At 35.8% G+C, this 18,247-nt stretch overlaps 1 protein-coding gene across 1 annotated transcript in view; it reads left to right on the forward strand.

Moving 5' to 3' along the window:
- The window catches only part of POLR2B (RNA polymerase II subunit B), a 29,324-nt gene that overhangs the window by 4,721 nt on the left and 6,356 nt on the right, over nucleotides 1-18,247 (forward strand). The window contains exons 2-16 of the mRNA XM_051965124.1: nucleotides 2,168-2,240; nucleotides 4,506-4,656; nucleotides 6,717-6,829; nucleotides 7,699-7,918; nucleotides 8,373-8,531; nucleotides 8,911-9,075; nucleotides 10,077-10,273; nucleotides 10,480-10,599; nucleotides 10,839-11,025; nucleotides 11,987-12,130; nucleotides 12,320-12,459; nucleotides 12,560-12,671; nucleotides 15,273-15,427; nucleotides 15,883-16,081; nucleotides 17,756-17,924. Of these exons, the coding sequence (XP_051821084.1) occupies nucleotides 2,168-2,240; nucleotides 4,506-4,656; nucleotides 6,717-6,829; nucleotides 7,699-7,918; nucleotides 8,373-8,531; nucleotides 8,911-9,075; nucleotides 10,077-10,273; nucleotides 10,480-10,599; nucleotides 10,839-11,025; nucleotides 11,987-12,130; nucleotides 12,320-12,459; nucleotides 12,560-12,671; nucleotides 15,273-15,427; nucleotides 15,883-16,081; nucleotides 17,756-17,924 (2,304 nt within the window). The remainder of the gene's footprint in view (nucleotides 1-2,167; nucleotides 2,241-4,505; nucleotides 4,657-6,716; nucleotides 6,830-7,698; nucleotides 7,919-8,372; nucleotides 8,532-8,910; nucleotides 9,076-10,076; nucleotides 10,274-10,479; nucleotides 10,600-10,838; nucleotides 11,026-11,986; nucleotides 12,131-12,319; nucleotides 12,460-12,559; nucleotides 12,672-15,272; nucleotides 15,428-15,882; nucleotides 16,082-17,755; nucleotides 17,925-18,247) is intronic.

Raw genomic sequence — 18,247 nt, forward strand, 5'->3', positions numbered from 1 at the left:
TTAAGTGATTTGCAAAAAACCATTTTTTTGGTGCACAATTGCTTCCAAGTTAACATTTCGTTCCCAGTTTCTCCCTCTTCTGATCATTCCTCCATGTAATGCACCAAAACTTTACTTTTTGCGACTTCTTATTACCTCTAAGATAAAATATAGACTTCAGTCTGTCTGTAAAGCATTTACTGTGTGGATATTTTCCTGTGCTATTTCATGTTTCTATAAGAAGTTGCATTTTATGAAAACAGATTTCTCAGCATTCCATCTTCAGTCTCTATTTCCACAGGAAACATTTCCCCTATATTGATTTGACGGCAGAGGCTGTTAGATTTTGTAGACACAGTGACTTCTACAATGGGATCAGGATGGGACTTGGATTTCATTGTGAGTTTAGGATCATCAGCATTGCTACATCTTAGACACTGAGATGTTCTCTGCAGGCTCATTCTTTTTACTGTTTTGTGAATTATACTGCTAATAGCATTCCATGCTTCATGATGTTTTGCAAATGAGTTTATACTCCACACTGGGATTGTCCTCAGATGCTGGGTAATTGAGACACTTAACTTCCTTTCTTCCTTCTTGCTTGTCTGCCTTCCCTCCCTCCCTCCTTTTCTCTCTTCCTTTTTTCTTTTCCTTCCTTTCCTGGCTCAGCTGGTCTCTGGGCTCTTTGAGACCACCTACATAGTCATGAGATTTTTGTATAGAGTAAGCTTTTTCCCAGCCAAGAGCTTGGTTAGGTCACTTTGAATAATCCAAGGTTTTCTTATCTTTATCCCTTCTTTTAAATTAATATTTATTGTGATCATCTGTTCCATTAATGATCTCGCTATAAATATAACTTTATGTAAGAATTCATTTTATGCAACCATAGTCTTTTTCCGTCTAGCCAATCTGCTTTTTTGCTTCTTCTTTGAAACGTGTGCCTTGCATAGACTGTCTCCTGGGCCTGGAATAAGTTCCCTCCTCAACATTGCCTCTTAGGAACCCTAATTTCTATTTATTTATTTATTTTTACAAAAACTCCACTTAGATGATAATTCCTACATGAAGTCTCTCCTGGTCTTCCAACAAAACGTCTTCTTTTGTGTGTATATTTTATGTGTTTATGTTATGTTATGCTTCATTAGAGGAGCATTCCCCTTTTTTTTATATATAAATTTTTATTGATCTTTTTAAAAATAGCTTTTTATTTGCAAAATATATGCAAAAATAGTTTCCATCATTCACCTTTGCAAAATCTTGCTTTCCAAATTTTTTTCTTCTCTTCTCCCACCTCTTCCCCTAAGACATCAAGTAATAATCAATAATGTCATTCAGGTAACCCATATGGGTTAAACATGTGCAATTCTATTAGAAGAGCATTCAATAAACAAGAAAACATTTGTAAAGTACCTACTGTGTATCTTTTGCTAAATGCTTGGGGATACAAAAAGAGGCAAAAGACAGTTCTCTCCCTGAAGTCTTCTTGGGACATAAGGACTGCTTTTCTGTTTTTGTATCCTCAGTGCTTAGCACAGATCTTGGCATAGAGTCATTATTAGTAGTTATCAATAAATTACATATTAATTGATTCCTATAATTTAATTGTTATTCCATTTAATCTTCTCTACATCCAGCGTTATACAATTTGAATTATTTGAAATATATAGGCATGTAGCTTTTGAATGGGAAACATCACGGGCTGCTTTCATTTCTTGATTAATTTAAAAAGTAAACACTTAAAGCACAAACCCTTTGTGAATTGAGGATAATCTCTATGCATTTATTAAGGGAATTGGGAAAAGGCTTGGAAAAAGAAAAGACATTTAGGGTTTTTTCCCTTCCAATTTAGCATTCTTTTAAAATTTTGGGTTCCAAATTGTCTTTCTTCTACCCTCTCCCCCTGAAGGGGATAAGTCAAGCAATATGTTGTCAGTTATTCACGTGAAATCATATTTCACAAAAGCAAGAGATGTAAAGTGAGAAAATTATATTTTAATTTGTACTCAGAATTCATCAGTTTTCTCTATGGATATATATTGTCATCCATAGCAATTTTTCATCCTGAGACCTTTTTCCCCAAAGTTTAGTTTTAATTTTCAAAAATCTTACTTTATCTTTTCTGATGAGCAGCATGTGTGTCATTGTAGTATGGAAAAGTAATACATTATCTTATGATTTTTCTTTGTAGATATGCAATATGATGAAGATGATGATGAAATCACTCCAGATTTATGGCAAGAAGCTTGCTGGATTGTTATTAGGTAATTTATTTTTTGAGGAAACTGAAGAGGTTCTTTGAATAAACTTTTGTAGAGCAAATGTTTTCTGTTCTACACATTCTAGATTGGAGACTGAGCTTGACCGAAGGAATTTTCTTAGCTAAATAAAAAATTAGTTCTTAACAGAAAGTCTGAGAAATTCATTCAGAGCAAAATAGTCTAATTTACCATGTTTTTCATTTTTCTGTGAAACAAAGAATTTCATTTTTCCAGCTTTTAAAGGGAAGAGAAAAAACTTTCCTTTCTTCTTATGGTATTTCACTGCTTGCTATGTTTTTTACCATTCATAGAGATCTCTTTTCTTGTAAACTTCTCAAACACTGTCAGATTCTTTATTCTGATTCCCACTCCTTTGCCAGAGCCATGGTCTGATGCTACATTCTCCTCATCAGTTCTTGTCTTACTGGTAAGATCCAGGTCTTTCCACGTAAGGATTCCACATCTTTCTCTGACAATAAAATGAGACATCCCATATTGGAATTTTGATCATCGTTTTCTACAGAAACATTGTTTTTAATGGAAGTTGATTTAGTTTCCCTACCTCATGTACATTATATATTTCAGCATTTTGGAGGGTTGGCTTTAGAACTAAACTAAACATTTGTTTCTGCAGAGAAAGCATTCCAGGTTCCAAATAATTGAGAAATTTAAAAACACAATTCATGAAATAAATAAAGAAAACTTTGTCACAAAAACTTATGTATTCTTATTTGGATCCCTTTTTTCCATGCCTGTGTCCACTCCCCTAGCTCAGACCTTCCTTACCTCCTTCTTGGATTGTGGCATTAATTGTTCTTGATTTCTTGTTCTTAATTGTCTAATTCAGCATAGATAGAGTTGTGATCCTATCGCCCCTGTTTGAGTAAAGGCCACAGACCTTGGTCAAAGGACTGAATTTCAAAATTGCTCACATTCTGGTTGCAGTTCACCTTTGGAGTTTTGTCTTGCACTCTTCCCTTTACCTATAATTGCTTATTGTTCAGGAACTCTTCTTGCCCTTTACATGCATTTATATATGTAAGCCTCTCCCTGTGTTTGGAGCAGATACTTCTCCCTTGCCTCTATTCCCCTTTAAGGACCCAATTCTATTTCGGTCTCCTGTGTGAAGCTTTTGCAAATGTTCTCCACTCTCCACATCCCTAACTGAAAATCTTCCACTATATGTCTCCTAGCACTTTGTATTTCTCTTAGACACTTAGCCTTCTGTTTATTGGATATATGTCTTGTCTCTGCTTTTTTTTCCTCTGAGGCAATTGGGGTTAAGTGACTTGCCTAGAGTCACACAGCTAGGAAGCGTTAAATGTCTGAGACCAGATTTGAACTCAGGTCCTCCTGACTTCAGGGCTACTGCTCTATCCACTATGCCACCTAGCTGCCCCTTGTCTCTGCTTTTAGATTGTAAACTCTATGAGGGTGAGAAGCATGGTCTGATGCAGCATTGTACTCTGGAAAGAGCACTGGAATGGGCAGTCTTTGCTTTTCTGGCCCTTTGGGTTTCCTCCTCTGAAAAAGAAGAAATTTGGACTAAATTACCTCTTAGGTTTGTTCCAGCTCTTCCCTGCTTCTGCTCTGATTTCTTACTCCAATCTCTTTCCTCAAAAATCTGTTCTGCAGTTTCTGTCTGACTAAAGTCTTCCTTTTTCTAACCCTCTCCTGCTCAGGAGCTATTGGGGTATCTACAAAAGGTCAAAGGTCATCTGGACATTTCTTGTTTTGTATAGTCTTGACTTTACAATTCACTAACTGACCTTATGTCTCACTGCCTCCTTAGCTTAAGCCAGCCATTTTACCCAGGCTGTTCTCCTCCCTGTTCCTAAACAAGTTGCTTATTTCCCCATAAGACTTTTGCTTCTTATGTTTTTCCCTCTCCAGTAACTCCCTCCCCACATTTCGGTGCTCACTCATCCTTCTTTGTCTGGCCTGTCTCTGACTACTCTGGTTCACATTGATCTTTCTCCCTTAACTGAAATATATTACTTATTGTTTTTACCACAATGTGGTAATTAATTCTATTCTCATCATTGACATGGTTTATTCTAGTTTCTAATATTTATGTATGTGTAAATATTGTCTTCCTGATTAGATGTAAGCTCAGGCATATGGACAAATGTCTTGCTGTTTCATGATGTGTTAGACAAACTGGGTGTTTTGTTGATAATTATTGAATAGAATAACAGGAAAATTGAAAGCAACAATGAAAACATTTTTATATTTAAACCTGACTTTAATCTTTAACTATTTTCTCAGTTCCTATTTTGATGAGAAGGGTTTGGTCCGACAACAACTGGATTCTTTTGATGAGTTCATTCAGATGTCTGTGCAGAGAATTGTGGAGGATGCCCCTCCCATTGATTTGCAAGCTGAAGCTCAGCATGCTACTGGAGAAGTTGAAGAACCGGTAAGATGTCCATAGAATTCTCAGAGCTGACTTCTGCAATTTCATGCCTTTCATGGCCTAAAGACAGTTTTAATGGCTGATTTATTTGGTAGCACATGCAGATTATCTGTACTGTTGAAGGAGTGTGTTTGTATAGATCATAAAAATCATTTCATTGTAGAGCCCATCCTACAACTTTATCTCTTATTTTCCCTCAGAGCACATTTAACTTTTTAATCATATCTAGAGGCTGTTAATATTAAAGTGAGTTTGTATATCAAAATGTGTTCTATTGGGTGATAAGGGGAAACCATCCTGAAAATTTGCCCAGAATTCACAGGTATAATCCAAAGTAAAAGAAATTCCAGAGCCTTGGAATTGGGAGGTGCCTCTGAGTGGTTGAACCAGGCAATTCTTTTTTATAGAGGAGGAAGCCAAAGGCCAGAGTGACTTGCCTAAAGCCTCCCACCCTGGGGGCTAAAGAAAGCCAGGGCTGGGTTCTCCTGATGTCAAGGATCAGGGCCTGGAGGCCACTCTTCCAGGGAGAGAGTACGGGAGAGTGGCTCTTCATTTCTGCCCATTCTGTTCTCAATGGTCTAAGCCGACAAGAGGGATCATGTTTCACAAAGCAGATAATGCCAGAACATGGGATTGGGTAGATGAGAAATAGCTCTTAGAGCAGTTTGAGTGAAAGGGAGGAGCTAACCCAAATCTCTGGGTTGGGAGATGGTTCCATTGAACCAGAAGGGCAGAGTGGGAGAAACAGCTAAGAAGGAGAGAAGGGAGGGAGGCCAGGGCAGAGAGAGCAGCAGCTACAGAGGGGGAAGGGTTATTGCTGTCTCCTCCTGCTCCCTTCCAGTCCCAATATGGCTTGTTAGTTTCAATCCCTTCCTGGCTTCATTACTTTTCCTACCCTCTAGTAAATCAGATTGGGTCCCCAGATAATATTGTTGAGCATCTACTTTGGGGGGGTATTGGATGTATAATGAGGCATGTGACCCTGTCCTTTATTCTGAAAGAGTGTAGAGTCAATTTGAGACTGATCATGTGGGTATTTTGGTCCAAAAAGTCACTATGATAATGAATGGAGATGTAAATTGATACACTACTTCCAGGGATGTTTGATAACTTTTCTAGAGCTTGAGATGGAAAGCTGAGGCAGAGGGAACTGAGAGGCAGATATTTTTAGAATGTTTTGAACTGGGAACGAAATCGAAACAAGTCTGTAGTATAGTTGTCTGGTAATAATGTCCTGAATTTGGAAATAGCCCGTGGAACAGAAGGGAAGGGATCGATCACCTGTTGGCTCAGGTGATGTCTCACTAATGTCTCTAAGCTTCCATAAGCACCTCATTCATGTGCCTCACCTTGGCTGTCCTGGCTCTGGCATCTTGTCCATCATCCTTGGATTTTCAGATGTAAGAATTGCCATGTTTTTTAGAGCATGGGGTCAGAATCACAGGTGTAATCACATATGACTCAGTTAACTGTCTATTCTTAGGGATCATGCCATAGATAGTTTAAATACATTTTTGCTATTGAATAAACAATTCAGCAACAGGCTGCGTTTTCAAGGCATTCAAAAATCTTTTTTTGGTTTTTTTTGGCTGAGGCAATTGGGATTGCCCAGGGTCATGCCAGGAAGTGTTAAGTGTCTGAGGCTGGGTTTGAACTTGGATTTTCCTGACTCCAGGGCTGATGCTCTGTCCACTGTGTCGTCTAGCTGCCCTCATTGAAAAATCTTTATCTGTGTTGTATTTCTGAATGTTGAGAAAGCTTGTCACAAAGCCATTAGTCCAGAATGTCTGTGTTGACTTCTCATGGCCCAGGCGGGTTGGCAATGTGTTGGCCAGTGAGAAGGGTTTCCCCAATATCCAGCATTCCATAGCACTTCCCCTTTGTCATCTCGTTCAGTCCTTGAAACACTGTTCTCCCCTGAGATTTTCGGTTACCTTTTGGCGCGGGATTGTCCCCCGCATTCTGGTATCTAAGGTTGGCAGAAAAGGAGGCCGAGACTGGCCCCGTCATATCGGCTGTGTTTGTGACGAGGTGATAATGCCTTGGTTTTTGTCTGATTTCAGCCTCGATATCTGCTGAAGTTTGAACAAATTTATCTTTCCAAGCCGACTCACTGGGAAAGAGATGGTGCTCCGTCCCCCATGATGCCGAATGAAGCCCGACTGAGGAATCTCACGTAAGAGCTCTCTTCTTACCTTGTTGGTGGCTGATGGTCACGTTAGTGCTGGGCTGAGCCAAGCACCTTGTGAACTGGAAAGCATCCGTACAGAACTGAACTGTTAATGAAATCTTATCTCATCCAAATAGAGGATGAATATCAGGGAATATCTGGATCATGCCAGAACCTATTTTTCCCTCTCTTCTTGTTTTTGCCTTTTATTTTTATGACATTCATTTACAGTTGTCTCACTGTCTCACAAGCTTTGCTTTGCAAAGTAATAGTAATAGCTAGCATTTTCATAGCTCTTTAAGGTTTGCTAAGCCTTTTGCACCTTGAATCTCATTTGAGCCTCACAACAATCCTGGAAAGTATGTTTCTGTCATCTCTATTTTATAGATGAGGAAGTTGAGATAGACATTAAGTTACTTGCCTAGGGTTAGATAGTCAGTGTTTATTAAGGGCCACTGTGACAAATGTAGGGATATGAAGAAAAGCAAAACACAATCCCTACCCTCTAAGGAATTCATTTAATGGGGAAAGCTGATCTTGAGTAAAGGAGATTTCCAATTCAGTTTCTTCTCATTCTGTGTCCAATATGCTGTCTGCTGTGACCTTATCTTATTGCTCCTCCCCTCAGTGGCATTTACATTGCTCTAGAGAGTTTCATCCTTACAACAATTCCATAAACAAATGTGGTAGTGGTGGTTTAAATGAGGCTACTGAGACTAAGAAGCACATAACTGTGTCTGAGACAGAGTTTGATTCAGGTCTTCATTCACAATCAAGTATACTCTGTCCACTGCACTACTGGCTGCCTTTTAAGAGAGATTTTTAAAAAAGAGAGGAAAAAAAAGATAAAGTTCACTTTGTTTTTATTTTCAAAGGTATTCTGCTCCTCTTTATGTGGATATCACTAAAACAGTTATTAAAGAGGGAGAAGAACAGCTTCAGACACAGCATCAAAAAACATTTATAGGAAAAATTCCAATTATGCTTCGTTCAACATACTGTCTGCTAAATGGCTTAACTGACCGTGATCTCTGTGAATTAAATGAATGCCCTCTTGATCCTGGTGGCTATTTCATTATTAATGGATCAGAAAAGGTAAAATGAGTAATTCTTATACAAATTAACATTGGTAAGCATTTTTAAAATGACAAATAATAGAGCTTAAAGTTGAAAAAACACAGGTATTGGAAAGTTGGGGGAAGCATGGGAAGTTTGGTTGCTAGAATTTAAAGTAACTTAAAGTTGCCTCAGTGTTTAGAAAAATGTTTTTCTGATATTTAGAATATTCTGATATTTAGTAAAGTATCCTATGTTTGTACATCTTTACCCAGTTTCATACAACATGAATACCTTGTGATCAAAAATTATTCTTTCAATAAAGAATTTTAGAAGTTTTAGAATAAAGAAATCTAAAATTATTAATAATATTTTTTTCTATGCCATATTATAGATTGAATATGTATATTTGGTGCTTTTTTTCCTATATTAGGAATTTTAATGTATTTTATGGTTACATTTAGGGTTTTTTTCCATCTTATCTTCTAAATAGGTTCTGATTGCCCAAGAAAAAATGGCAACAAACACAGTATATGTGTTTGCTAAAAAGGATTCCAAATATGCTTATACAGGAGAATGTAGGTCATGCCTGGAGAATTCTTCCCGACCCACAAGTACTATATGGGTTAGCATGCTTGCAAGAGGAGGACAGGTATGGAGCATTAACAGAAGCCACTCCTGGCAGAGCCATGAGTTAACATTTGTTTTTCATTTCTGGCTCACCTTTCTGGGCATGTAACTTTCGCTTACAGCAGGTGTGGATGTGGGGCAGTGGTTAGTTCCTGTACAGCCAGCATGTACCTCACTATTGGGCAGGTCTAAGGGAACCTTGAGGAAGTTTTGGGTAGCTGGGGGAATTTTGTCTCCTTTGATCACTTTGCCCATAACCCAAAGGTGAAAACGTGAGCCCAATATCAGCACTTACTTTGTTTTGGGAGGTGTACTTGTGAAATGCGTAAAGTGAGATATTAAGTCATTTTATTAGAGGAATATTTATGTGCTTTTGTACGTGCTATTCATTTGTTTTGTAGGGTGCGAAAAAGAGTGCAATTGGTCAGCGCATTGTAGCTACTTTACCCTACATCAAGCAAGAAGTTCCCATTATCATTGTGTTTCGAGCATTAGGTTTTGTGTCCGACAGAGATATCTTAGAACATATTATTTATGATTTTGAAGACCCAGAGATGATGGAAATGGTATGTGAAAGCCAAATATTTTTTCTCATTTAGTCTATTAAAGAATATTGTAAAAAACCATTAAATTTGAATACTCAGGCATTGGGTAGTTTTTGGCTAAAGAATTAATTTTCTAGTTAATTGAAGAGTTCTAATAAATCTTCATTTTTAAAAAATTTTATTATTGAAATATTTCTAAAACTTTCCAGTCTGTAATTCCTATTTTAATGAGAGAAAAGTCAAAGAACTACTATTTACCTTTTGAGTTTTACCTCGGATCTGCCTCAGGGTCAGCATTACAAATAGCTATTTTATCATCTATGAAATTAATTTTCATTATATAATGTCAGCGTAGAGGACAAATACTTAATATTTGTGAAATTGAGTGTGTATGAATCCCAGAACATAGCTGGCGGCAGACGGCAAACTCTAGGAGTGGAATATTTTCCTTTTTTGGCTTAATCTTCTTTCTCTCCAACTGCATCCAATCTCTTATTAAAATAGTATGCACCTAATTTAAAACAGTTGGAACTTTGATAGAGAAAACATATTTAACTATCCTTGTATTTTTTATTTTTTGAAAATTTTTATTTTACCATTCCTCATTCATTGAAAGCTTTTAAAAAGTACAGCTCCTGGTACTTTTTTAAAGTAAAGTTTAATTGTTGGAATTTATCAAAGAATTTGGATTTCCGATGTCCTAGCTACCTTGATGTGATTTTATCATTTATTACATATTTTCAAGTATACAATAGATTTATTAAGGACACTTAATTAAAAATAAAGTGGAGGGGCAGCTAAGTGGTGTATTGGATAAAGCACCAGATCTGAAGTCAGGAGGACCTGAGTTCAAATCTGGGCTCAGACACTTAACATTTACTAGCTGTGTAACCCTGGGCAAGTCACTTAACCCCAATTGTCTCAGCAGAAAAAAAAAAAAGAAAGTGAGTGTAGGAGGAACTTATTTGAGGTATGAGATGTTGAATTGAAAGTAATTATTGTTTTAATTTTTTAATATATAGGTCAAACCTTCTTTGGATGAAGCTTTTGTCATCCAGGAGCAGAATGTTGCACTCAATTTTATTGGCTCAAGAGGAGCAAAGCCTGGTGTCACTAAGGAGAAAAGAATTAAATATGCAAAAGAAGTTTTACAAAAAGAAATGCTTCCTCATGTTGGTGTCAGTGACTTTTGTGAAACAAAAAAAGCCTATTTCCTAGGGTATGTTTTTTATTGTTGTGAATGCTTTGCTTTGTAAGGAGCAATTTTTGTGCAAAGTGAAAAAAAAATTTCTACATGCAATTTTTGCTATGTTGTATAGTTATAAAAGATGTGAATGTTATATTGGATCTTTCCATGTTCTCTTATTCCAAAAAAAAAAAAAAAAAAAAAAACAGAAAGAAACCCTGGTTTCTTTTTGCTTTCAGATATATGGTTCATAGATTACTTCTGGCTGCTCTGGGAAGAAGGGAACTGGACGACAGAGATCACTACGGAAACAAAAGACTGGATCTGGCTGGCCCTCTGCTTGCGTTTTTGTTTAGAGGGTAAGAATGACAGAAAAAACTACTGAAGTAGATGAGTCATGACATTGAAGAAGGCTGGGTAAATGTGTGTGAGTGAGTGTGTGTGTGTCCAGGAAAACTTGACAAAATCATTTCTAAGCTGTTTGTGGTGGCTAATAATTCTAGGCTATTTAATTTTACCCGTGATTTTTGTGAACTTAGATATTTGACATGTAAGTATAATAAAATTTTTTTTTTTAACAAATCATTTTCTTTGGCAGCATGTTTAAGAATTTACTTAAAGAAGTGAGAATATACGCCCAAAAATTTATTGATAGAGGCAAGGACTTCAACTTGGAGTTGGCAATTAAAACAAGGATCATATCAGATGGCTTAAAATATTCTTTAGCCACTGGGAACTGGGGTGACCAAAAGAAAGCTCACCAGGCTAGAGCTGGAGTGTCCCAGGTAAAGTTTTCATAAATTTAACTACTGGTTTAACTTTAAAATTTGTACTAGAATCTTAGCAGTGCCTACATGAATTTGTTTTTCTGGGCTATTGCATTTTTTCCAGATATGAAATCATTAGGATTTTTAAAACTGGGAAATCTGTTGTTACGATTATTTATTATTATTGGAAGGAAAATCTTAATTTTTGGCATTTCAGTTACAATTCAATGTAATTTTGATAGAATACTTATGAGGAAAAACTAGTCCCCATTAATACATTGTCCAGATTTTAAAGGCCTCCAAATTAGAAGTTATTTGCTGAATATTCAATTATTCTAAGCATCTTTTTTGTGAAATAGTACTTTGATTGTTTATAATTTCCAGTTATCAATTTATTATAGCTGTCTCCCAGGACTAATGATGGGAAATTATTCAAAAACTTCAAACCACCTGAGCATGTTAAACATACTTTGACGGTATAGATTGCTGTTATTAACCTTTCATAGAAAAGTGTGACTAGATTAACCTAATTGTCTAATAAGATTTTTTGCATGTTTTTGTTGTTTTGTTGCTTTGAGAGGCAGTTGGGATTAAGTGATTTGCTTAGAATCACACAGCTAGTTAAACGTTTAAGGCTAGGTTTGAACTCAGATCCTCCTTATTCCAGGGCCAGTATGCTATTCACTGTGCCATCTAACTGCTCCTATGTTTTTGTTATTGATTGGGATGTTATATACACTGAAATGTTATATACACTAGTCAGCCTTCAGAAACTAATCCCCATTCCAGGAACACTCTTCCCTTATTCTCAGCCAGAAGCTATTACAGATTCTGAGAACCTTTTATAGTAAAAGCTAGACAAAGAAGAATCGTAATTTCAAACTCTTACTGACTTATGTCCTTAAATTTAGTTCGTGATGGTGATTTGAAGTACAGGAACAACTGAACCTAACTGTATTAAATTTACTCATTTTCCCAGGTATTAAACCGTCTGACCTTTGCATCTACTCTTTCTCACTTGCGTCGTTTGAACTCACCAATTGGTAGAGATGGTAAATTAGCAAAGCCGAGACAGTTGCATAATACATTGTGGGGAATGGTGTGTCCTGCTGAGACTCCAGAGGTAATATTTCAAAACATAAATCCAGCTAGTCATTAATTTGGCATATTCAGTTTATAATGCTTCTCAGTTTTAAGATTTATAAATAAAATATGATTGGAATGCTAAACTAAATAAAAAGGTTTGTACTAGATTTTTAAAATCTAGTTTTAAAATTTTTAAAAATTAATGACTTATTTTATTTTTTTTAAGGGTCATGCTGTAGGACTTGTGAAGAATTTAGCTTTGATGGCTTATATTTCTGTTGGATCTCAGCCTTCTCCAATTCTGGAGTTTTTGGAAGAATGGAGCATGGAAAACCTTGAAGAAATTTCTCCTGCTGCTATTGCTGAGTTCGTATGAGAATTTGTTGGGAGGTGGTAGTTTTAAGGACTTAAATGTGCTTAATAAGGAATAACTATATGCAGCATTTTAAAAATCTTTTAATTTTAGTGCCACCAAGATCTTTGTTAATGGCTGCTGGGTTGGAATACACAAAGATCCTGAACAACTCATGAACACCCTAAGGAAATTGCGACGCCAAATGGATATCATTGTCTCTGAAGTAAGATTCTTAAATTAGAGGTTTTAGCTTTGGTTAGAAGAGTTGAAGTAATTTGTTAAGATGATTGGCCAAAGTTAACTTTCATAGACTTTCTCTGAATGGGTGTCTCTTAAACCAGATTGTGACTTTTCACTCAGAAACATTAATTGAATGATATCATCCTAGATATTCAGTCAGTTTATTCTGTTTGGAATAGATTAATTACCTGGAATGGACTAATTGCAGTTCTGATCTGTGAAGTACTTTTAAAAGCAATTGATCCTGACCTTATGTGGTAGCTCTCCTTATCTAGTGTCTGGATCTCCATCTGTCCTTTTGGAGTCTTCAAAACACTTTTCTCTTTTTCTGCTTCAGAATTAGATCTCTTCACATACTTTTAACAAATTGAATGTCAGGAAGGCAACCCATCTTCACTTATGTCGCTTGAATGCTGAGGACACACTCACTCACCCACTGAACCAGATTTGGATTTTTTCTCTGGTCTTAAATTTAGATCTGAGTATTATATACTTCCTAAGTAGGTGGAGTAGGTTTATTCCCATTCATCTTCAACTGTTTATCACATAGTGTCCTGACTGAGGGAGGAGAGATGTCATCTGTTTACTGGAGACATACTTCTGGTTTATACTCCCTCACAAACTGAGAAAATATAGGAATTCTCAGGTACTTTTCATGATAGAAACAGCTTTAAAATTTATTTTACTTGGTATTTTATTTTCCTCCAGTTACAGGTAAAAACGATTTTCAACATTTGGTTTTTAAACTTTTGAGTTCTAAATTCTCTTTTTTCTCCCCTCCCTACTGCCTCTCTTTGAGAAGGCAAACAATTAGATATAGACTATGTATTTAGACATGCAAAACATTTCCATATTTGTCATATTGAGAAAGAAAACAGAAAAAGACCCCACCCCAAACCCCAAACCTCAAAGAAAATAAAGTAAAAAAGCATGCTTCGATTTATATTCAGACACCATCAGGTTTTTCTCTAGGGATGGATAGTATTTTTCATCATAAGACCTTCAGAATTGTCTTGGATCATTATATTGCTTAGAATAGCTAAGTTGTTCACAGCTGATCATCTTATAATATTGCTGTGACTTTTTACCTAGAATCTGTCACTTTGCTTCAGCTCATGTAAGTCTAGGTTTTTCTGAGTGTATCCTGCTCATCATTTCTTATACCACAATGGTATTCCATCATAATTACATACTACAGTTTGTCCAGCATTTCCCAGTTGATGGACATTCCTTCAATTTCCAATTCTTTGTCCCCAGAAAAATTAGTGTCCAATTTTCTTACATTCCCTCTATTTGTCATTTCTAATAGTTATGAAATGGTATCTCAGAATTGTTTCAATTTGCATTTCTCCAATTAGTAGTGAGTGTTAGAGCTTTATTTCATATGGCTATAGATGACTTTATCTGAAAACTTCATATCTTTTGGTCATTTATCATTTGGGAAATGGCTCTTATTCTTACAAATTTGACATAGTTCTTACTCCAACTAGGCAATGTATATTTTGTCAAGATTCAGGATCTTTTGATAAGTCAGTTATCATTTTAGCAGGTTTTATTTTCCTTAATATTAAAGACAAGTTTTTTTTGGGGGGGTGGGGTGGGGTGGGGTGAAGAATTCAGAATGCCTTTTAAGCTACCTTGGATTTTAGATATAATATCTGATTTTTTTGTTCATCAGTTTTTGGTGAGTTCCCAAAGTTATGCCAACCTTCACTAGTCTTTTTTTTTTTTTTTTTTTTTTGCTGAGGCAATTGGGGTTAAGTGACTTGCCCAGAGTCACACAGCTAGGAGGTGTTAAGTGTCTGAGGCTGGATTTTAATTCATGTACGCCTGACTTCAAGGCTGGTGCTCTATCCATTGCGCCATTTAGCTGCCCCCTAATCTTCACTAGTCTTACAGTGGCCTTATATGTTCTTGTTTTGGACTCTACTGGCTTGTGAGGTGAATCTTGATAGCTTTGACTAGAAATTTGTTGATTACTACCTTAATTTCTTCATCTATGAGATGGGATAAAATGTTCCTTTCCTCAATGTTGCTGTGAGAAAAGTTAAGACACTATAAATGTGAATTTTTGTTAATAGTAATGTCATTCTAAGCATATTGATATACAAAACATATGCCTAATATTTTTACCTTTTAATAATCTAGGGTGACAGAGAGAGGCTTAGGACTAGGAAGGTAAAGGATTTCACTATATTGTGGAATGGTAGTATCAAATATATTGTGAACCATATACAGCTGGAAACTCCTTTTTTATTTTCTATGAGAAGGCAAAAAATGAAATACTGGTTACCTTAGTGATTTTAGAAGAAGTATTTCATGTAACATTTGTATGGCATTAATTTGGACAGCATTTTCAGATCAATCAGGTGCGGTTTTTTACCCACATGAACACAGGTTTTGGATTTATTTTATATATAGTAGCATATGCACATTGAAAATGACACTTTGGATGAATTTTTTTAATAACTAGCTTCAGAAATTTTGTGGTGAACTTTGTCCTGCATTTATTTTTTTTGGCTAAATCCTAATGACACAGAGAAAATACAAATGTATCATTCTTCTCTATTAAAAAAAAAATTAGGTTTCTATGATCAGAGATATTCGTGAGAGAGAGATTCGGATTTATACAGATGCTGGACGAATTTGCAGACCGCTTTTAATTGTTGAAAAACAGAAGCTACTCTTGAAGAAAAGGCACATTGATCAGCTGAAAGAACGTGAATATAACAATTACAGGTAGGAATATGGAGAGGGAAAAAAATGTTTATTTTGCATATTTACATCTGGAAATTAAGCTTTTCTTAAACAATGAACTTTGACAGCTGTATTTCAGTGTTAGGGTTGCTGGGTGGCGCAGTGGATAGAGTGCTGGGCCTGGAATCAGGGGACCCAAGTTCAAGTGTGACCCTAGACCCTTACTAGCCAGGTGACCCTGTGGCAGTCTTTGGTTCTTCAACTGTAAGATGAGTGGGACAAGCAAAGGGCAAACTGCTCCAGTATCTGCTCTGCCAGGAAAGACCCAGCAGGGTCAGGAAGGACCGGACACATTTCAACATTATTGCCTTTCTACTGCTCTCAAGCTATATTTAAAAGTGAAAAGGAAAGCTAATAAAACCCATCAGTGTAAATGACAGGTGTGTATAGGATTTTAGGAACTATGAAGAGTTAGGAAAACTTCTTTAATTTTTTAGTTGGCAAGACCTTGTGGCCAGTGGAGTGGTGGAATACATTGATACCCTGGAAGAAGAGACGGTGATGCTGGCCATGACTCCTGACGACTTACAAGAGAAGGGTGTGGCGTATTGTTCCACTTACACCCACTGTGAAATTCACCCCTCGATGATCCTTGGGGTGTGTGCATCGATTATTCCTTTTCCTGATCATAATCAGGTCAGTAGCATTTTTGTGTCATACTGGTCATCTGGAGCCATCATAAGCATGGTGGGAAAATAAAATAAAATATGAGGCTAGTTTACAGTGAACTGTTTTTGAGCAAATTCTCATAGAGTATAATTTTAGGAAATACTGTTCAGGAATATTGATGGGAAAAGTCAATAACATTGTAGAGAAAAAGAAATTTATATCTACTTCCCATCATGTACCAGAGTAAACATGAGATGTATTTTAAAAAATTTATAAAACACTCAGAAAAACTTAACAGTTTGCTCATTCCAAATGTGGACTACCAGAGCTGTGGAAAAAATTCTTCAACAAGGTTGATGAGTTTGAGTTTGTTGAAATTTTAAAACATTTAAATATAGGGAAACAAAGATAAAAAGAAAAACAAAACTTAAGAATATATTCCATTAAACTTGTTTGATAAAGGATTAATTTCCAGAATATTTGAGGAATGACATAAGTTCATTGAGTAATGTGTAGTCATGGGTGGGTGGGGAGGTGAAGTTTATGAAGTGCCAGTTTACAAAGGAGAAAATAAATAGCAAATAAAATGTTAGAAAAATATTTTAGTTCTTTAATTATTGTTAATTAAATTATGATACCAACATCATTAATTTATCTAAAATAAGTAAATATGTTGAAACTTAATTTTTTCTGGCTTTGAAAAAACAGGTACCTCCATACTTTATATGATTTCACATTTGAAAATAATATAGCAATATTTAAAAAGAGCCATATTATTGGTCCTATTGATTTGGTGACCTCAGTATTGGTGTTAGCTACCAAGGAAATGATTAAAAAGAAAAGAGAATTGTATGAAAAGGTACATTATTTTTTCATAAAAAAATGATGGATGTGTGCAATGTACAGACATTTGGAAAATTTTATACAAAATAATATAAAAGGAGAAAAAAAAAGCAGTCAGGAATACTGTGTATACACTGACTATACTTATTTCCAAAATATTTGTGAGAATGAGATGATTGAGGCCAGTTCCAATGATCTTGTGATGAAGAGAGCCATCTCTCTTCTGAGAGAGAGGATTGTGGGAACTGAGTGTGGATCACAATGTAGCATTCTCATTTGTCGTCGTTGTTCGCTTGCATTTTGTTTTTGTACTCATTTTCTTATCTTTTTGAGCTAATTTTTCTTATGCAACAAGGTAATTGTATAAATATGTTTACATATATTGGATTTAACATATATTTTAACATGTATAACATACATTGTATTGTAACATATTGCATATAAGGGAGGGGAGAGAATGGGGGGAAATAGGGAACTTTAGAATGCAAGGCTTTGCAAGGGTCAATGTTGAAAAATTATCTGTGCATATGTTTTGAAAATAAAAGGTTTTAATTAAATAAAGGGGGTGGAAACAACAAAATGCAGTGTCACAAAGTTTAGTGCTCCATAGTGATTGCTAATTAATGTCATTTTTATACTATCATGAATATATTAATGTCTGTTGTTGTATTTAAGAACTTTAATTGATATCTTTTATGGAAAATATTCTTTAATGTTGAATGTACTTAACAGTTAAGGAAAAAGAAACCCTTTGTGGTTTACTGCATAAATTATCAGATGAATCTATAGTTCTGTTTATGGGAAGCATTCTTTTGTATGCTTTAATTTTTCAGTGACATTGAATCTTTTTGCTTTTAGTCTCCTAGAAACACATATCAGTCTGCTATGGGTAAACAAGCGATGGGTGTTTATATCACCAACTTTCATGTTCGTATGGACACACTGGCTCATGTGCTCTATTATCCTCAAAAGCCTCTTGTGACTACACGCTCCATGGAATATCTGCGATTTAGAGAGCTGCCAGCAGGTATGTTAGTTATTACCTTCCCAGTGCAAAAAGCATAGCGTATATTTCTTTGGCATCATTGCCACTTGAGATAATTATTTAAATAATTATTAACCAGCTAATGGTAACCAGTTTATGTTGAGCTGCAAAGTGACCCAGCCTTTTAGATAGTGCAGGGACCTTAGCATTTGATAAGAAAATCTACTGCTAAAATTGTTAATTTACTAAGTCTTCCACAAGGGGTTACTGTTGTACTGAAGACTCAAATATTCTATCAGCACTAATCTCATGTCCTTAGCTCTGGATGCAATTCTGCTTTTTGGATAGGATGATTTAATGAAGGA

This window comes from Antechinus flavipes, chromosome 6 (assembly GCF_016432865.1).
Source record: "Antechinus flavipes isolate AdamAnt ecotype Samford, QLD, Australia chromosome 6, AdamAnt_v2, whole genome shotgun sequence".
Taxonomy (NCBI): Eukaryota; Metazoa; Chordata; class Mammalia; order Dasyuromorphia; family Dasyuridae; genus Antechinus; species Antechinus flavipes.